The sequence below is a fragment of the Loxodonta africana genome, chromosome 2 (assembly GCF_030014295.1).
Source record: "Loxodonta africana isolate mLoxAfr1 chromosome 2, mLoxAfr1.hap2, whole genome shotgun sequence".
In the NCBI taxonomy this organism is placed as follows: Eukaryota; Metazoa; Chordata; class Mammalia; order Proboscidea; family Elephantidae; genus Loxodonta; species Loxodonta africana.
The window spans coordinates 2,786,418-2,808,160 of record NC_087343.1 but is presented as its reverse complement, the minus strand read 5'-3'; the positions used below and the strand labels follow the sequence as shown (position 1 = coordinate 2,808,160).

The window sequence follows — 21,743 nt, the reverse complement described above, 5'->3', positions numbered from 1 at the left end:
TCAAATATCCAAGGCTGCTTGCCCACATGATCAGTGAAAGCTCCTTTCAGTTTTTAATAATACAAATGAAATGAAGAAGAAAACAACAATAACGACAAGGAGAAAACAGCCTGCCATTCTACTGTTTGTAGCCATAGGGGCTGAGGGCTGATCTGAACAAAGTCAAATTTACTGGGACACCTTTGCTGATTGACAGGACAATTTAGATTCAATAAAAGCCAAAACCAAACCTGCTGCTGTCGAGTCGATTCCAACTCGTAGCGACCCTGTAAGACAGAGTAGAACTGCCCCCATAGAGTTTCTAAGGAGCACCTGGTGGATTCAAACTGCCAACCTTTTGGTTAGCAGCCATAGCCCTTAACCACTATGCCACCAGGGTTTCCTTAGATTCAATAGTCTCCTACTAAGCACTAACTTGAGAACATGGGAACAAATCTTTTTCTCATGTCTCAGGCCATCCTCCCTCGGAAAGAAGAGGTGGAGGTGTCCAGCTGCTCAGTGGAGTCAGTCCCCTTTAATGCCATCATGACCAACCCACGCTCAACCCTCAGCACACAGACAAGGGGAACTGGAAAGAGCTCTTCCCAGGTGCAGGGTCCACAATCTGAGACAGACACAAGGCCAGGGCTGCAGGACAGAAAACACTACCCGGCCACACAATGTTTCATTACACTGCACCTTACACAAGCCAAGGAAATGAGTTTCTGGAGTAGAAAATAAGGGCAAATTGTTACCGAAACCAGTAAAAGTAATTTGGGGGGTGTAGTTTCCTGACAAGGAGCCCCGGTGGTACAGTGGTTAAGCACCTGACTATTAACCAAAAGGTCAGCTGTTCGAACCCTCCAGCCGCTCCCAGGAGAAAGATGTGGCAGTCTGCTTCTGTAAAGATTTACAGCCTTGGGAACCCTATGTGGTAGTTCTGCTCTGTCCTGTAGGGTCACTAGGAGTCAGAATCAACTGGATGGCAATGGGTGGGGTGGAGTTTCCTGACAACAAAAGTGTCCATCATTTTTCCATCAAGCTGGGAAAACTTCCAGGAGAATGGGGGTGCTTCAGGAGCAGGTACAAGGATGAATGTAAAAGCAATGCCAAGATGAAGGGTGTCGATATGGTGAGGCATCTGGAGTGTCTGGTGGCATCTTGGAAAAGGATGGAAGGTAGAAACAGGAAGAAGAGAATACAAAAGGTGACAGTAAGTGGGACAACAGCTTTATGGAACAGAGTAAAAGAGCTTGAACTTTATTAGGAATCAAGGAGGTCCCACAGAGTTCCGGGGACACAACAGCACCGTTGGAGTTAGATTGTGAAGAGTCCCCTCCACTGGGGGTTGGGGGGTCATCTCGCTGGTAGCCCAGAGCCCACCGAGATTGAAGGAGGCCCCATGTCGTAGGGAGCGGCTGAGCCCAGAGACAGGTGAGGTCACCTGCAGGAGGAAGTGATAAACACAAGCCTGACCAGAGAACTTTCCACTGGTGGAAAGGAATTTTGCCCCAGGGTGGAATATGCCCAAAGGCTCACCCATATTTGATTGAGATGATTCAAAAGATGAGATTTTAGGCTCGGAGTTGATTTAAAATTTTTTGAGAGGATGTGATGGGGTAAATGTGTTTTGCATGTGGAAAGGACATGGATTTTGGGGGTCAGTGGGTGGAATGTTAAGGATTGAACTGTGTTCTCCAAAAATACATGTTGGAAATCCTAACTCCTATACCCGTGGATGTAATCCCCTTTTGAGAGTGGGTTTTCTTTGTTATGTTAATGAGGCCACATGAGGGTAAAGCTGGTGTGGCTTAATCCAATCACCTTTGAGATATAAAAGGAGCAGATTAAACAGAGAAGGAGCACAAAGGGGGAAGATAACTGCCACATGAAGATCACCAACGAAAAGAAGCAGAAAAGAGACTAGTACTTCCCCCCAGAGCTGACGGAGAGAGAGAGCCTTCCCCTAGAGCTGGAGTCCTGAATTTCAACTTTCGGCCTCCTCGACTATGGCAAAGGAGCTCTGGTGGCAGAATCATTAAGCGGTCCGCTGTTAACCAAGAGGACAGTGTTTTGAACCCACCAGTGTCTCTGTAGTATACAAGACTTGGCAATCTGCTCCCGTAAAGATTACAGCCTAGGAATCCCTATGGAGTAGTTCTACTTGTCCTAGATGGTCGCTATGAGTCAGAATCGACTTGACAGTACACAACAACAACAATAAACTACAAGAAAATAAATTTCAATTTGTTAAAGCTACCCACTTGTGGTATTTGTTATAGCAGCACTAGATAACCAACAGGGAATTTGGTGGCACCAATCCAAGGCAGAGAGATTCCAAGCTAGATAAGTATGATGGTAAGTAAGAGGGAGGAAGGGATCTTCACGGGGTTTGGAGATATGACAACAGTGTGAATGTATAGAATAAAAAAACAGACAAACAGTAGAGTCAAAAGTCCACATATCAGTGTGCAAGTCGGGGAGAGACGGTTGCTGTGTCATGGTGGAAGACGTCTCCAGAGATCCAGGAACCAACCAGGCAAATGGTTTCTCCAAACTTCCACGTTAAGAGCAGCTGTGGAATGGTTAAGGTCTCTGGGTGGTACAAGCGATTTATGCTCGTGGTGGTTTGAGCCCACCCAGTGTTTTGACCCATGAAAGAAAGGCTTGGAAATTTGCTTCCACAAAGATTACAGACAAGAAAATCCTATGGGGCAGTTCTACTCTGTCACATGCAGAAGCCATGAGTCAGAATCAACTCCATGGCAATAGGTTTTTGGCATGGAACGGTATAGTCAACACTCCTCTTCATTTTTCCAATTTCTAAGATAAAAGAAACATTGGACTTCCTTCTTAAGGTAGCAGATATACTCTCCCACTGCCTCAGCTCTGGGAGTGGAGGGCGAGTGACACGCTCTTCTATAACCAGGAAAAAGAAGGTGCACTTTTAATTAAAAGAGCATGGCCTCTGAAGAGATGCCAAAACAAAACTGAGAAAACGGTCTGAAAAAGTTTGACCTGTGGATGTACACGCAAACATGTAGACCTATAGTAAATAAGCCATACTGATGGCTCAGTAAATATTAACACATATATAGGTGCATGGAGTCTTCCAGGAGGAAACTGGCATTTACTTTGGAAATGCATTGAGAAAAAGTGGTCAAGAAAAGTCAGAACATCTGAACTCTCCACATTTCACTCAAATGTCCTGGGTGGTCTCCAGTGTCATCACTAGGCTGGTGTCACCCAGTGTGACAACTCATGGTGTCACTCTGCACAAGGACCTCCTCCCGAACCAGGCCATACAGGGTCCGCAGAAACGTTTATCACCAGTTTCAGTCACAGAATGACATGTGATATATATAGTTGTAAGTTGCTTAAATGTCATATGTCTTAGATTAGATGAATGCTAACAGCAGAATCGTTTTGTAAAATCTTTCTACATTGAGTTACATTATTAATAACTGAACATACGCCTTTTTTGATTTTTCTCCTTCTCCTTGAATTACTACTTCACTCTCAAAAAGTTATCGATATACATTCACAAATGCTAATTACCACAACATTGTAGCTAAAACCCCAAAAAAACTGACAAAATCAGTGACTAAAAACAACGGCAGCAGTGAAAACAACAGCACGTGCTTGTAGCGAGTGCAGATGAAACCACATGGTTTGAAGCGTCATCGTAATTGGGTAATTATGACAGCTGTGACCAGAGCACATTAGAAGGTTCAAAAAGTAAATTAGCATAGGGTTTTGGCCTTGTAGATACATTGATACATGTAAGCTGGGCTTATGAAAAAGTGTATTTGTTATTATAACTAACTACAAGGATGTTTTTATAAAAAATAATAAATTTCTTCTAAAACACTGCACAAGATTTTATAGACAGTCATTGTGGGGTCACCCTCTCTGGCAGGGTCACTTGGAACAGTCCTCACCCCCCTGCGCCACCCTAGCGATGCCACTGTAGGTTGGACAAGGACAGTAGGCTATGTGCCGTTTCCATGCTGACTCACACACATTTAAAGAGTATGAACTTTCCAGACGCCTTGACACTAATTTCAGTTGGAAAAAAACGGGAGGAGGCAGTAAGGGCAAAAGAAAATCTTAGAAAAAATGTTTATAAAACTCTTGACATTTAATAAAAAGCACAGCAGTTGAGCGACGTTTCCCCGGAGCAAAACAGACCACAGCACATGAGAACCTTCGCCTATTTGCCTAGAGAAGGCCACCTCTGAAAACACTCAGCATGTTTTCATAGCTTTGTCGTTAAAGATCTACTGCAGGTAATGCAGAGAACTACACATGGTGTGGAACTTCCAACCAGTTTTAATAAATGGTCTGTGTGGCTGGATCTCAAGGCTGCTGCCCCATTTTTTCACTTTTTCCTTCAAGTTCCTTTCCGTCCAGCCACCACTGTGTGGCTGGCTGTGAAGCAAGCGCACCAGGGCCTGTGAAGGGTCTCCAACAATCCACGACACCTAACAACAACAATGTGGCCCAGAACTGCTCATTCTCATTTTACATTTAAAGGCTAGTGACCCAGCATTGCTTCTCTGTAAATGATCCCTTCCCCTCCCCCACCCCCAATCGACAGTCTGTGAAAAGGAGTGCCTTTCCTAATCCCACATAGACTAGATTCTCAACCCTCTGAGTGCTATAAACCGTGTTTGGTTCTGCCTGGCTGTAGGCTAGCTCCTCGCTAAACCCATCATCAGGGCCCTCTTAGAGTCCCTCACTTCTCGGCTCCCAATAAGGCACGGCTATCCGAGAATAATTAAATCTTTTATGGTACCAGAGAAACTCTGCTGCCATTAACCCTTTTGTGCCTGGCGGTCCATATAGCAATCATGAATTTTTTCAGCCTCTGGGGTTTACTGGGAAGCTGCTGTACCGGTGACAGTGCACACTGCCACAAGGCGGGGGCCTTTATGGCTGTCTGAAACCAAAGGAACGGGCCTGTGTCACAAATTACTGTTTTCACAGGGTATTGCATGAGGTGTCTGAATTTTTGGTAGGAAAAATAGAGATTTGAAATTTTTTATTTGTTACACATCTGTAGCAATAGATCCTGGTGGGAACTCTGGGGTATAATTAGTGGTACTTCATATGTACCACTAAATGCTTAGGGTAGGCTTGTGGGAGATCCATACTACCTACCAAAAACTCAGACACACTCACTGATTCAGCATGCTTCCATTAATGAAAACACATGGTATCAACAAAAATTCAAAGCAGAAAATAACAGAGTCACCAAGAGGTTAAGTCTACCATGTTTTTAGTTTTTACCCCAAGAGGAAGCTAAGAACCCATTAGGACTGAATAATAACTTCCAAAGTGTATCACATCAACTCATCACAGGATGAAACAAACATGCTTACAAAGATAAAGAATAATCATATAATAAATAAAGTCATATTTGTTCTTGGGATGCTTAACCTCGACACTGTGGCAGACAGACTCCAGAGGGGGAAAGGTGGGGGCTGTCATTCTAACTCCTGGTACTCAAACCTGAGCAATCCCCTCCCCTTGGCAGAAATCCAAAAGGTCCCTAAAAACCAAAAACAGACAAACCCATTGCCATTGAGTCGATTCTGACTCACAGCGACCCTACAGGACAGAGTAGAAGTGCCCCGTAGGGTTTCCAAGGAGCAGCTGGTGGATTCAAACTGCCAACCTTTTGGTCAGCAGCTGTAGTTCGCCATGGCTCTTAACCACTGCGCCACCAGGGCTCCAAAAGATCCCTAGGTGGTGAAAATGGTTTGCACTTGCGTTCAACAACTAACCTAAAGATTGGTGGTTGGAACCTCCTCAGTGGCAAGGTAGAAAAAAGCCGTGGTGATCTGCTTCTGAAGGGTCAGAGCCATTAAAACCAACCGGTGCACAGTTCTACTATGTATAACACATGGGTTTGCCATGAGTCAGAATCAACTAAATGGCAACAGGTTTGGCTGAAACCCATGGAAGATCCATGATGTTTTCCCGAAAGTTATTTTAGCAAAAATACCACGTGCTTGGAGTGAAAGGGACAGAGACAATAAAATTGAAAGGAGGTTGATGGACCTCAAACTCTACTGGCAGGAAGCAGACTGATAAAGCTACCCAGCTGCAAACACACGCTACCTTTCATGAAAATGGAATGAAGCTTCAGGAAGTGGAACAAAGAGCCAGAGGACAGAGCTGAGGACCACAGGGAATTATGCTCAGGCCTCAAAACCTCATCACTTCTCTCCCAGTACTTGTCTGGCTGGACTTCAGAATTTGTACGGGGCAGTGATTTCTCTCCATCTTAAATCTTCCACCATTTTGAACAGAAACATCTTTGGCTGTCATTCTTTGCCTGTCCTTTCACTGCAGACTGGGTGTGCTCGGGGCAGACAGGAGTCCCTGCATGGTGCAAATGGGTTAAGCACTCCACTGCTAACTAAGAGGTTGGAGATGCGGGTCCACCCAGAGGCTCCTGGGAACAAGGCCCTGGCAATTTGCTTCAGAAAAATCAGCCACTGAAAACCCTATAAAACATTTCATTCTGACACACGAGTAGGGGTCAACTCAGCAGCCATGGGTTTGTTGTTGTTGCTGCTGTTATTATTGGGCAGATAACATGCTCGCTGATAACCAAAAGGTTGGCGGTTCAAGTCTACTCATAGTGACTCTCATGGATTGAATTGTTTCCCCAAAAAATATGTTTGTCAGCTTGGCTAGGCCATAATTCCCAGTACTGTGTGATTATCCACCATTTTGTCATCTGATGTGATTTTCCTGTAGGTTGTAAATCCTATCACTGTGATGTTAATGAGATGGTAAGTGGCAGTTGTGTTGATGAGATCTACAAGATTAGATTGTGTCTTAAGACAATCTCTTTTGAGATATAAAAGAGAGAAGGGAGCCAAGAGACATGGGAACCTCCTACCACCAAGAAAGAAGCACCTGGAGCAGAATGCGACCTTTGGATCCAGGATCCCTGTGCTGAGAAGCTCCTCGACCAGGGAAAGTTGATGACAAGGACCTTCCTCCAGAGCCAGCAGAGAAGAGAAACCATTCTCTGAAGGTGATGTCCTGAATTTAGACTTGTAGCCGACTAGACTGTGAGAAAATAAACTTGTCTTTGTTAAAGCCATCCACTTGTGGTATTTCTGCTATAGCAGCACTGGATGACTAAGACAGTGACTGTATGTACAACAGAACGAAACGCTGCCTGGTCCTGTGCCGTCCTCACAATCGCTGTTATGTCTGAGCTCATTGTTGTCACCACTGTGTCAATCCATCTTGTTGAGGGTCTTCCTCTTTTTTGCTGATCCTCTAATTTACCAAGCATGATGTCCTTCTCCAGGGACTGGTCCCTCCTGATGACACGTCCAAAGTATGTGATGCCATCCTCGCATCTAAGGAACATTCCGGCTGCACTTCTTCTAAGACAGATTTGTTTGTTTTTCTGGCAGTCCATGGTATTTTTTTTTTTTTTTCACATGAAAAAGTACTAGCATAGCACACAGGAAAATATCTTGTGGAGGGAAGGCTTAGGCTGGCAAAATAAAAATTTACAACACGCACATTATTTGCATAAAAATATGGTAGATCTCACTCGTGTGTGTGTATAATTGGTTCTAAGATAGGTGCTAATATTTGCACTGTGTTCACAATTACACACTTCTATTTCCTCCTCCTGGTCGGTGGCCTCCTCCATAAGCGGTGCTTCTACTCAGCTTCTGTTACTCAAGAAAACTTACTTGAGGAATTTTTAGAACAGAAGAATGAAGTGTTCACATCTTCTAAAGTATATGCAAAAAGTAAGTTAGATAATTTCTTTATTCATTACTTAAAAAAGAAAAAGTGACTATATCTGAGATTTTTTGTTGCAACAAAGCTTCCACTGAATTACCTGACACTCTGGAGAATTTGTTTCAAATGAAAGTTGACTACTTTTTATCCCAGTTTTACTTAGGTGCTTTTTTGGGAGAATTGGCTCATTCACTTGTGGCCGCCCAGGAGTGCTGCAGGGTCGATGGTGTTCATGATACGCGAGGTGATTTTATTAAGGACTCTGCTCCCTCAGCCCTGGTTCTCCTGGACCCTCCCGTGGAGACCAGGGCTCCTTTAACCTTGACTACAGCTCTCAGATGTCTCCATCCTCACCATCAGGATGGCTTTTCCTTTTTATCACTCATCTGGAGAAATCTCCTGCAGAAACATCCTGCAAAGAAATCTAGAAACTTTTGCGTGTGAACACTGACAAAGAGACATCATGCATTTGGTTTCTCTAGCTTTCGTCAACCTCTTGTTAGCCCCCTAGGAAGGGTGCTCCACAGGGAGGCACTGATTGTATAAAAATCTCCCACGGCCCCTGTTCTTCGGCCCGTCTCCTTGGCTCCTATTTATTATTTAATCCAACACTTCCTCCATTGAGAAAAAGATCTTCTAACCCAAACAAACGCTTCACATGTCAAAAAGAAGCTTTATAAACGTAAGTCTACCAAGTATGCCAACAACCCTGATCTTTTCCTAAAGAGGCAGCTTTCCCCACAATCAAACACGGACACAGAACATGCACATATAGTCATGGCATTAGGCAGCTGCTTCCTACCTGTGTGCACACCTGGGGAAGGTGCTAACAGGTGTTAGGTGTGCGGAAGTGTCCTAGTTCGAGGCATGGCTTTGAGCAGATGAAGGTGGCTTTGCCTGAGTGATCCTCATTATGTGAGACTTTACAGCATTTTAAAACTTCCAACCAGTCTTCAGTCTTACAAGGCTTGGAAATGGCAGGGAGATGACTCTGCCATAACTGGCTTTCCCATTATCAACTCGTGTTAAATTGAAAATGACAGACCAGCCCAGAACCATCTCAAGGGACTCCTTCGAACATGACAATCCTGTTTTGTAAAGTCATCTTTCATTCTCTGTTAGCTAAAGGGATGAAGTCTTGATTGCGACTTGGGAGTACAGTGGAGAAAGAAAGAGATGGTCCCCCTGGGTCTCTGTGGGTCGTGATATAGTAGCAAACTATATAGTAAGCCTGCGTCTGTGTACCTAAATATGAATCACACAGAAAACAACTGCATATAGTTTGCATAAGAGCCTCCCACTGAACCTACGTCACCTGACACAAGCCTTGAAAAGCAGAGCTGCCACGGAGTCGACTCCGACTCGCGACGACGCCGTGAGCGCCAGCACAGAACTGAGCCCCACAGGGTTCTCAGTGGCTGCAATCTCTCAGAAGTAGATCACCAGGCCTTTCTCGTGAGGCACCTCTGGAAGGACTCAGACTGTTCGCGCCGCCAGGGATTCTGATAGCAGCCTCACTGCAATTTAAGAAGCTCTGAAAGCTATTTTCTCTTCCATGGATCAATAAAACAAGAAGTATAGGTCAGTATGGCGGAATAAGAATCTCATGTTGTGGCTGACGTTGTTAGGTGCCATCAAGTCGGCTCTGACTCGTGGCCGCCTTATGTACCCAACAAGGAAACATTGCCCAGTCCTGTGCCATCTTCATGATGTTGCTGACGTTGTTAGGTGCCATCAAGTCGGCTCTGACTCGTGGCCGCCTTATGCACACGACAAGAAAACATCGCCCAGTCCTGTGCCGTCTTCGTGTTGTTCCTGACGTTGTTAGGTGCCATCAAGTCGGCTCTGACGCGTGGCCGCCTTATGTACACGACAAGAAAACATCGCCCAGTCCTGTGCCGTCTTCGTGTTGTTCCTGACGTTGTTAGGTGACATCAAGTCGGCTCTGACTCGTGGCCGCCTTATGTACACGACAAGGAAACATTGCCCAGTCCTGTGCCATCTTCGTGTTGTTCCTGACGTTGTTAGGTGCCATCAAGTCGGCTCTGACTCGTGGCCGCCTTATGTACACGACAAGGAAACATTGCCCAGTCCTGTGCCATCTTCGTGTTGTTGCTGACGTTGTTAGGTGCCATCAAGTCGGCTCTGACTCGTGGCCGCCTTATGCACACGACAAGGAAACATTGCCCAGTCCTGTGCCATCTTCGTGTTGTTGCTGATGTTGTTAGGTGCCATCAAGTCGGCTCTGACTCGTGGCCGCCTTATGCACACGACAAGGAAACACTGCCCAGTCCTGTGCCGTCTTCATGATTGTTGGTATGTTTGAGTCCATTATTGTGGCCACTGTGTCAAGTCATCTCACTGATGGCTTCCCTTTTTCACTGACCCTACTTGGGTTTTCTCCCAATAATCATAAACTGGAATGAGCTTTAAATACGTAAGAAAGATGCAATAAATCAAAACTGTAGGTTTTATGAGGCTGCAGCCTGATGTCCAATGCTACAAAAAGCAGCCGGTAAATCCGAAGCTGAGCTGGAATGTCGCCACGCCATGCGGAAAGCTCGGAACACGCGCAGAGAAGCAGCCCCAGCTGGGTTGTACCGCAGCTTCCTGAGGGTACCTGGTGACATGCAGCTTCCTGAGGGCACCTGGGGACAGACTGGCGCCAGTTACCCCACAGGTACTGGGAACAGACTGGCGCCAGTTACCCTACAGGTACTGGGAACAGACTGGCGCCTGTTACCCCACAGGTACTGGGGACAGACTGGCGCCTGTTACCCTACAGGTACTGGGAACAGACTGGCGCCAGTTCCCCCACAGGTGCTGGGAACAGACTGGCGCCTGTTACCCCACAGGTACTGGGAACAGACTGGCGCCTGTTACCCCACAGGTACTGGGAACAGACTGGCGCCTGTTACCCCACAGGTACTGGGAACAGACTGGCGCCTGTTACCCCACAGGTACTGGGAACAGACTGGCGCCTGTTACCCCACAGGTACTGGGAACAGACTGGCGCCTGTTACCCTACAGGTACTGGGAACAGACTGGCGCCAGTTACCCTACAGGTACCTGGGGACAGACTGGCGCCAGTTCCCCCACAGGTACTGGGAACAGACTGGCGCCTGTAACCCCACAGGTACTGGGAACAGACTGGCGCCAGTTACCCCACAGGTACTGGGAACAGACTGGCGCCAGTTACCCCACAGGTACTGGGAACAGACTGGCGCCAGTTACCCCACAGGTACTGGGGACAGACTGGCGCCAGTTACCCTACAGGTACTGGGGACAGACTGGCGCCAGCTACCCTACAGGTACAATCAGATCCCGGATGTGCTCTCCCAGGCGCATTAGCTGCTGATTTACTTCTGATGGAAACTTCCCTCGTCTGACCGATTGCACCTGGACCAACAGCACTAGGAATGGGAAGCTTTGAGCCTGGTCCAGGTGGACAGGCTAGAACTGCCTTCCCAGTGGGCCTCACTCTCCTGGGCCTCCAGGGAGCCGGAGGGCAGGGCATGCGGACCCTGGAGCTGGGCTGTTGGGAATCACCCACCTGCGCAGAGGATGCAGGTACCGTGGGCCAGGTGACACTCAATGGGAGGTTCTAGTCAAAGGTAAAGGATGTCAGACAAAGACGAGGACACTTCAGGTGGACGGAAAGGAATGTCACAGATGAACTAAGCTAGACCCGAAACAGCTGCTGGAGCGGGCACGCAGATGGGGAGGCAGGTGGGGCAGCAGGCGGCACCTACCTCTCCTCGCGGTTCTGCCCCACGCACACCCGGCCACCGTGGCGCGGCGTGGGGTTGCTGCAGGACCGCTGGCGCACCTGGAAGCCAATTCCGCAGGTGGTGCTGCAGGGGGACCAGGAGGTCCAGGGGGTCCAGCCTCCATTCCTGGGGGAGCAAGAGGGCACGCCGTCAGCACTAGCTCCACAGTCCGTCCCTCACTCACCCTGAGTTCCAGTGTTCCCATGTGGGCTGCCTGGTGTGGGGCAGGATGGGTGTGGGGAGCCCACGGGCCAAGCCATGAGGGGCTCAGTGGCTTTGCACTTTTCTTCCAGGTGTCTGATTTTACAGTCAAGATGGGAAGTTTGAGAATGATGTTTCTAAATGCATTGTAAATAACTTAAGATGGGCTATAATAGAAACTGCTAAGAAACAAAGGAAGAATAAGTGATGTGATTTCATGGAAGAACATTTAGAGACAAATCCTTAAACCTCTCAAGTTAACGGTTCTGTCTGACGTGCACTGTATCTGCTATCAGCTATGACAAAGGCACATTCTAGAACCTACACGCGATGCTGCCTTTAAAACATGGTGAACGCCAGTGCAAAGTTCTCTGGACGGCATCCACACGGATAAATAGTGCTGCAGTGTTCAAAGCTTTAAAACAAACTCTATTAGCAATGAGGAAAGGACATTTACGTCCAGATCTTTGACCCATTCCCTTGCAAACTGACAAAAGCATAAAGAACATAAATAAGGAGTGAAAATTTCATGTCTCTATACATTAATGTTGTATTATAAAACCACTAAAGTGACAGCTAGAAAAATCTTTTTTGGTTTAAAAGTATGTTGTTTTCTTAAAATGCCTGATCCAGAATATTTATGATTTAAATATCTTCCTAGAAGTTTGGTCAAATACTATTTGAAAAAAGAACCACAGGTTATTTAAAATACTTGAAGTGCTAAAGTATCTGTTAAATCCATTTTAAACTTCTGGGCAGACCATCCAATGCACGCCCGTTTTTTCCACTTCAGAAATCACAAGCATTTCCATGGATATCTGTTAGTCTCATCCATAGGGTTTAGATTTCCATGGGGGAAAAAAAAATCCACTCATTAATTTGCATTTTTACTTTTATACATTCTTTTAAAACCTGTAGTTCCATAGCTATGCCCTTGACGCTGGGTATAAACAAAAAGCAGAATGAATAATTTCTAAAATAATTTCAAATAAAAATTCTCCCGAGAAAATTCTATGTATATTTCATTTCATCTCCTTTATTTTCTGAGAGTAATGATATAATAAAAATATACAGTGATCACTTAATGTGTGACATTATAATAAAGCTGTTTTATCATAACAAACTAAATAACCACAAAATAAGATCCTTCAAAGCTTCCCATCAATTAGCTAATATCTTGCATTCTGCTACCTGTGTTTAAAAGTATCCAAGTAATTTATTGAATTTCATTTAAAAAAAAAAACTTAAAAATTAACTTCAACATAAATAAAGCAGCATTTCACTGTCGAAGTTTCTTTATATATGAACAAAAGTGTAATGTTAAAAAGATAAAAAATACTGCTTCCAAAACTGTCTGGATATGCTTGTCTAAATCTTTTACTAAACATGGCATTTTATGGTATGTTCTGTTTGCAAGATACGGAGCATGTTGTATACAGGGAGATAGATAATTCCCTAAACCCAGTCTTTCTCTCTCATCATCTCTCTCTCTCTCTCCTTGTCACTCAGAGAGGGGTTCTGATTAGTTCTTTTGGTCTGTAGAACCCTAAGAGAACTGACTTACAAGGACAGGCCATGAGATGGTTTTGTACGTGTGCCCAAATTTGGCCTGAGACTTGCTTTCTTTCATTATCCCACACCACCTAACGGCCAGGTCAGAAGGGAGAAGCCTACAGCTCTCAGCTGTTTCTAACCATCAGATGTCACTGATGTTGTCAAAAAGAAAGTGACAATTTGAAGAGTGAACTGGTTTAGGTCACTTTGGGACAAACATAATGCTTTAGCAATGAGGGACTGTTAACTATATATTTCACAAAGGGGTTTTAACATAGACCTTTCCTTACACAAGCCAATGATACATTGCCAATTAGAAATGTTTCTCCCAGTCCAATGACGAACGTATGACTAGGTTTAGAATTAGAATCTAATCAATATTTGAAGATCTCCTTTCACAGGTGGTGTGATTTTTAGCAGGTAAGCTCCCTGTGGAAGGAAACCCTGGTGGCATAGTGGTCAAGAGCTACATCTGGTAACCAAAAGATAAGCAGTTCAAACTCACCAGGTGCTCCTTGGAAAACCAATGGGGGAGTTCTACTCTGTCCTTTAGGGTTGCTATGAGTCAGAACTGACTCAACGGCAATGGGTTTTTGGTTTTAAGCTCCCTGTACCTCCCTCTAGAAAAGGAAAGGCCCATGTGATGTTTGGCTCCCCAGGCTTCTCCATGTCTAGGGTGAACACCTGGGCATGTCACCTGGGCACCCTGCAGGGGTCAGCTGGGAACTTTGCGGGACACACCTGGAGCAGTTGGTGATCTCCACACTGGGGCCAGTGCATGGCCAGCCGCCGCATTGTGGGGCCGGGCTGTCACAGGAGCGGGTCCGGCAGAGGCAGGAGCCCACAGCACTGCCATCTGTGTGTGTGCACGGCGTCCACGGGGACCACGGGCTGAACTGCCCATCCACGGTGAGGTTCCTGGTCTGGGAGCAGATGCACAGCAGCACGTCAGGAAGGGCCACAGGGAGAGAGAACAGGCGAAGGGTCTCTCACAAGACAGCGGAATGTGTTTGCAATGTTTTGTTATCACTTTCAGGAAAGGATGTAAGAGAAGTATTTCAGCGTACAAGCAGCAGAGGTCACTGGAAGAGATGATAATGGATGGGGAGGAGGAGGAGGTGAAGGAGAGGGAGAAAGAGCAAGAGGACAAAGAGGAGGAGGAGGAAAGAGAAGGAGGAGAAGGACAAGAAAGAGGAGGAGGAGGACCAGGAAGGAGAGAAGGGCCCTAATGACCTGGCGATCAAGCAGCATTGTCCCCTCACGTGGGCAATCCAAGGAGAGCACAGAGTACCACACTCTGCAGGACATGAACGCGGGCTTCATGTTTTGGCCAGGCGGCGGAGGGTGGGGGGCATCAAATGAGTTTGATGGGCAGTGTTTTCAGTTGGTTCAATTAAATTTCAGAGCCTAGGAACCTGCGAACTTCAGGAAAGCACACAGATCATCAGGCGAGGGCACTCTGAGTTGCCTTTAACCACCAGCTGCAGAATCTGCCTGGAACACAGACCCACGAGTGAGGGTGCAGGTTCTGCTGCTTTACTTTTCCAGTTAATTTATATATAATTTGTAACTTAACAATTTATATGTTGTTCTTAGGTGCCATCGAATCGGTTCCAACTCATATCAACCCTATGTACAAGAAAATGAAACACTGCCTGGTCTTCGCCATCCTCATCAGCGTTGCTATGCTTGAGCCCATTGTTGCAGCCACTGTGTCAATCCAACTCACTGAGGATCGTCTTCTTTTTCATTGACCCTAACTAAGCATGATGTCCTTCTCTGGGAACTGGTCCCTCCTGGTAACATGTCCAAAGTATATGAGAGGAAGTCTTGCCATGCTCATTTCCAAGGAGCATTCTGGCTGTACTTTTCCCAAGACAGATTTCTTTGTTCTTCTGGCCAGACCAAAAAACCAAACCTGCTGTCCAGTCAATTCCAATTCATAGCATTTCTACAGGGCAGGCCCTGCCTCACAGGGTTCTTCTGGCTGTCCATGGTATACTCAATATTCTTCACCAACACCATAATTCAAAGGCATCAATTCTCCGTTGGACTTCCTTATTCATTGTCCAGCTTTCACATGCATACAAGACAACTGAAAATACCACGGATTGGGTCAAGTGCACCTTAGTCCTCAAAGTGACACTGCTGCTGTTTAACAGTTTAAAGAGGTCTTTTGCAGCAGTATTTGCCCAATGCAATATGCCATTTGATTCCTTGACTGCTGTTTCCATGGGCGTTGACTGTGGATCCAAGTGAAATGAAATCCTTGACAACTTCAATCTTTTCTCCATTTAGCATGATGTTGCTTGCTGGTCCAGTTGTGAGGATTTTCATTTTCTTTATGTTGAGGTGCAATTCATACTGAAGGCTGTGGTCTTTGATCTTCATCAGTAAGTGCTTCCAGTCCTCTTCACTTTCAGCAAGCAAGGTTGTGTCGTCTGCATAATGCAGGTTGTTAATGAGTCTTCCTCCAATCCTGATACCCCGTTCTTCTTCATATAGTCCAGCTTCTCATATTATTTGTTCAGCATATAGATTAAATAGGTATGGTGAAAGAATACAACCCTGATGCACACCGTTCCTGACTTTAAACCAATCAGTATCCCCTTGTTCTGTCCGAGCAACTGCCTCTTGATCTGTGTAAAGGTTCCTCATGAGCACAATTAAGTGTTCTGGAATTCCCATTTTTCACAGTGTTATCCATAATTTGTTAATGATCCACACAGTCAAATGCCTTTGCATGGTCAATAAAACACAGGTAAACATCCTTCTGGTATTCTCTGTTTTCAGCCAGGATCCATCTGACATCAGCAATGATATCCCTGGTTCCACGTCCTCTTCTGGATGCAGCTTGAATTTCTGGCAGTTCCCTGTTGATGTACTGCTGCAGCCATTTTTAATTAATCTTCAGCAAAATTTTACTTGTATGTGATATTAATGATATTGTTCGATAATTTCCACATTCTTTTGGATCACCTTTCTTTGGAATGGGCACAATTATGGGTCTCTTCCAGTCATTTGGCCAGGTAGATGTCTTCCAAATTTCCTGGCATAGATGAGTGAGGGCTTTCAGCATTGCATCCATTTGTTGAAACATCTCAATTGGTATTCCGTCAATTCCTGAAGTCTCGTTTTTCACCAAAGCCTTCAGTGAGTTCTTGATCATATGCTACCTCCTGATATGGTTGAATGTCGACCAATTCTTTTTGGTGCATAGACTCTGTGTATTCCTTCCATCTTCTTTTGATGCCTCCTGCATTGTTCAATATTTTCCCCATAGAATCCTTCAATATTGCAATTTAATATATCCACTTGTCTGTCAGTTTGTCATACTGTGCTGGCTTGCGTGTTGCTGTGATGCTGGAAGGTAAGCCACTGGTATATCAAATATCAACAGCGGCACCCATGGTGGACAGCTTTCAGCAAAGCTTCCAGAGTAAGACAGGCTGGAAGAAGGACCTGGTGATCTACTTCTAAAAAAATTGGCCAGTGAAAATCTTATGAATAATTTATATATTTATATAAAGTACTTTATACAAATATATATATAAACATAAAAATTTATATTTTCTTAGTTTTCCTTATGCAGACATCAGAAATAAATCCATCCAGATGAAATCTCTTCAGCTTTGCTACCTTGTGGGTTTCTGCCGATGGTATGTGCTTTATCATATTAAACGTTAAATATTAAACCATAGCATAACATGTCGTTTTTGTAGTTTAGTGCATGCCAGTTAGTGTGCCGAGGGCTGTTGTACGTGTATCAACTTCTCGTATCTTTACAACATCCCTGCTATCTAGATTCTGTTTTACAGATGACAGGATAGAGGGTCAGATAGGGTACGTGGTTTGCCCAAAGTCACACAGTCCACAGAAGATCCAAGAATCAGCCCGGAATAGCTGAGTCTGAAGCCCATGAATGTTCCCGGCCACTTCATTCTATACTAGGGTTTTTCCATCCTTCTTTGGTGACAGTCTCAAGGAAATCAGCTTCATATAAGTTTACCCTCAGTTTATGTAAAAGCAAGGTTCTCTTCACCTAGGAGATAAAGCATCTCCCACAGCTACAGGAGATCAGATTTTGGTAGTGAACCTAAGCCATGACACCATGTTCCATGCATCCGTATTCAGTTCTATAATTCCCACTGGCCGAGGGTGTGTTTCATCTGGCGAGCACAGCGCCCTGGACCACAAGTTTAGACTCATTGCTGTACACTGTCACTTCACTAGGGCTACACTGGGGTCTTATGTATTTCACTTGGACATTTATTTCACAAGTTAAAAGACTGTCCATTTATTTTCAAAGTTTCACGGGAGTAGCTTTTGCTAGAGGATATTGAACATGTGGGACAGGAAGACCTGGCTCTCATTACGACATGCATTCAAACCACCGCTAAGCCTAGCTCTATAAACAGAGTACAGGGAGGAAAGAGGGCAGCTCCCAAGAGAACTAAGGCTAAGCCAGGCTGCCGCGTGGCCTCTGGTAGTGCGGGTGAGCAGGGGCACTTTAGTTAACGCCTCCGAGTCTCAGCTCTTCTACCTATAAACTGGAAGCGGTGGTGTCCATCACTGGGGTCTCTGTGAACGTTGAATGAGAACCCACTGAACGATGTCTAACATGGCCCTGAGCACATGGCACACACTCATGACTGGACATTCTTCCCTTCTCCTTCTCTGACGGTGGATTCCATCACAAGGCTCAGGAATGAGGTCTCCCTGCTCTTTGGCTATTATATGCAGGGTGATCACTGGGCCTCTGGGCCACCTACCAGCCACTGCTCTGGGGAGATGTTGAGAGCTGGCACCATCCTGTAGGTCAGCGAGTACATCAGAAACACTGGATTGAAGTGCTGTTTCTTTCCTGTTGTAGTTTTAGAGCCCCTCGTCCTCCAGAGTTTGGTCTGTGCTGTTGCCAGCACTAAATGGAGTGCTTTGGACTCGGCCACAAATAACACCTCTTCACACCAAACCAGCTGCTGTAGAGTGGACGCTGACTCCCGGCGACTCCACGAGTGTCAGAGCAAAACTGGGCTCCACAGGGTTTTCAACAGCTAATTTTTCGCGAGCAAATCATCAGGCTTTTCTTCCCAAAGTGGACTTGAACCTCCAACCTTCCGGTCAGACCCTGAGCACTTTCTTTGTTTGCACCTCCCAGGGCCTCCATTCATTCTACAGTGCCCTTTAAGCAGTATCTGAGGGAAGAATCCTGTTGTTGCGGGGGCCTTGGGTGTTTATCTGGCCTGAGTGTTTCGCTAGTGATTTCACGCTGTATTTTGGAAGAGGAGCTCATTATATGTTATGTGGTTCTAGTAATCACGCTCCCACAGACAACAGGGATGGTACCGTGCAGGAATAAGGCCCAGGTAGGCTCTTAAGACAATACTATCCTTGTGAAACAATGTTACAAGCTTTGCGGGCATATGTACTATCCAAATCATGCCAGTTAGCTCAATTTAGATCTTGCTCAGGCACTTCACACCCCTTAAACTGAGAGCAATGCCCTCCAGTCCAATTTTATAAGCAAACAGAACATGAATCAATATGTCCGCAAACTGCTGCCTTCTCTCTGGGACCACACAAGCCCATACCATTTTTAAACAGGGACCTTGGAGAGGAGACAGAGTCTTCTGTAAGCCCCTAAGTCCCTGGGAAGGTTTCTGGGGTTCTCGTCTCTGGCCTGAAGCGTCTCGGGAGCAGAGCATCTCACCCACAGATGGAGGCTGAGCTCACCGTCACCACCATCGCTGGAGCAGAGCATCTCACCCACAGATGGAGGCTGAGCTCACCATCACCAACATCGCTGGGACTCCTTGAGCTCACGGTAACAGGCCTTCCTCTTTCACTGTTCAACACGAGCTTTTACAGGCGATACGTGATGCTTTGGTCTTACTCAAAAATCCCTTGGCTTATAAAGCTTGAGTTCCTTTGCACTAAAGATATACAGGCAAGGACAGAAAAATATTTAACTGATTACAAGTTGACTTTTAAAATTTTTTTGGTATTTTAACATCTTTGAATTCAGTTGGCAGCACGCCAGCATGTTTTGTTTTTCCCTTGTTGTTGTTGTTTTTAGTCGCTGCTGAGTTGGCTCTGACTTACGGCGACCCCATGGACGACAGAACGGAATGCTGCCAGGTCCTGTGCCACCTTCACAATCGCTGGTGTGCTGGATGCCAACCTAAGGGGCTCATCTTCCAGCACTAGATCAGGCAACATTCTGTATGATCCACAGGGTTTTCACGGGCTAATTTCTGGACGCAGGTCACCAGGCCTTGCTTCTTAGTCTGTCTTAGTACATGAAACAATTGTCTATTTCATAACTAATGGCATCTCAGATTTGAGGAAATACAGCAGATTTGGCCAAAAAAAAAAAAATCAAGCCTTTCTTCCATTTTAGTCAAAAGCAAAAAACATAGAAGCAAGTTATATTTTAAAAACCTGTTTAGACTGCTCTGTATTAAAGTCAGTACATTTCATCCAGCCCATCTTTTTCTAAGAGACAGATCTTTAGAAAGAGATGTATGATAAAAATAATAATAGTTGTCTGCTTTCTATACGGTAGCTTACATGAATCAGAACAGAATATATGGTTTTCTTTTATGTGTTTTGTTCACAGGGACATAAGTTTGTTGTTGGAAGTTCTGCATATTTTTATCAAAAGTGTATCTTGATAATATGACAAATTACACTGGGTGAGAGAATATAGATAGTTCAATAAAATGAAATCACCTTGTGTCAGAAAAACAGATCCTGCTTTGTGCAGTTTACGAGACATTGGTGGTTCAGTGTAGAATCCCACCTTCTGTGCAGGAGACCCAGGTTCGATTCCCAGCCAACACACCTCACGTACAGTCACCGCCCATCTGTCAGTGGAGGCTTGCATGTTGCTGTGGTGCTGGGCAGGTTTCAGGGGAGCTTTCACACAAAGGCAGACTAGGAAGAAAAGCCTGGTGATCTACTTCTGAAAATCAGCCAGTGAAGATGATCCGGTCCACAACTGATGATGGGGCTGGGGCAGGACCGGCAGCATTTTGCTCTGTTGTGGGTGCAGTTGCCATAAATGGGGGGCTGACTGGACAGCAGCTACAACAATAGCCACGGTGTGTGTTTCACTGGCAGTAAGTCAAAGACCACGTGTCAGTTCTTAGTAAGCATAATGGCTGTATCTCGAAAGCACAGATGTGGGATGCGGCAGTGCCAACCCCAGGCAGGACCACAGGACCCTCTGACAACACTAGGCTTTAGAGCAGAGACTGTCACTGCAGCAGCAAATGTTCACTTGAGTGACAACACTCTGGGCACTTCAAACATATATTGCATCATCTCCATTTTTTTACTGCAGAAACATCCAACACATGGATTTGTCATAAACCCAGCGGGTGGGTGTGTGTCCCCTTTCCATAAGCAGTGTCCCTGAGACATAAACTAAAACAACCCCGGACCCAGACTGGCACTCCTACTGCGTGCGACAAACTGCCACCATCTTCTGCCCTTTCCATCATTCAAGGCCAAGGGCAAGGGTCTGAAGAAGATCTGCTGATTCCTCTAAAGGGCACGTCGCTACTTTAGGGCTACAGTTTGGATATGACACTGTATACTTTTCTAGCTGCAAAGAATTTGAGGTGAACAGCTTTCTGCTCTTCGTGTGTCACTGAGCAATGAGAAGAGACTTGGCACAAACATGGCTGTTTTTCTAACCAATTTCAAGACGCACCACAAAGAAGTTTCCTTCTAAAATCAGAGATCTGGAGTTCAGTAGAGGAAGGACCAACAGCCGACCCCTGCCCAGCTGTGCACTGCCTGACCAGTGATACTGAAGGTACTGTCATGAAAGACCTCTCGATCTGTCCCAATATTAGGGACATGATACTGGTTTTAACATCATAGCTTTCTCCGTTTCCTGCTGCCTGGCCTTCCTGCTTAGACTGTGAAGGGTGGGCTACTGCAAGGTCATGGTTTAGATCCTGGGGAGAGCAAGTTCCTTGATTAGAGACCAAGTGGCTCTGCTACGATGCCTCGGGCAGCCCTACTGTATTGTGAGACAGCAATGACATACAATAGTGAACGTGTTGCTTCTCTCTGCACCTCTGTTTTGCAGAAATACCAAAGACCTGGCCGTCACAGGGGCCAACAGTCACGTGCCCGCAAAGTGATTTGGTGACTTTTCAAAAAGTGGAAGCTAGTAGTTGTGACTTGTGTTTTCTAAGAGCAGAGGGGTTTGGAGTTACTGGATTAAGGATTCTGAAGACATAAAAAACTGTTTTTTTTTTTTTTATGAGTGAGGACCCAAACAGATTACCAATGGGAACTTTGGAATCTGCTTTTCTTGGATTCAGAGAGTGTGGATCGGAAAGTAGGGGCCTCCTCCTCTTTCCCCAGGGCTCAGTGGGGGAATGGGCATTGGGCCATTGCCCACAGACTTCCCGTGACCCTGAGCAGTGCCCCATAAGG

At 45.6% G+C, this 21,743-nt stretch overlaps 1 protein-coding gene across 1 annotated transcript in view; it reads right to left on the bottom strand.

The window, feature by feature from the left end:
* Positions 1-21,743, bottom strand: part of SEMA5A (semaphorin 5A) — a 354,982-nt gene that overhangs the window by 78,327 nt on the left and 254,912 nt on the right. Inside the window, exons 12-13 of the mRNA XM_003407895.4 lie at positions 14,031-14,212; positions 11,517-11,660 (exon numbers count right to left, since the gene is read on the bottom strand). Of these exons, the coding sequence (XP_003407943.2) occupies positions 11,517-11,660; positions 14,031-14,212 (326 nt within the window). The remainder of the gene's footprint in view (positions 1-11,516; positions 11,661-14,030; positions 14,213-21,743) is intronic.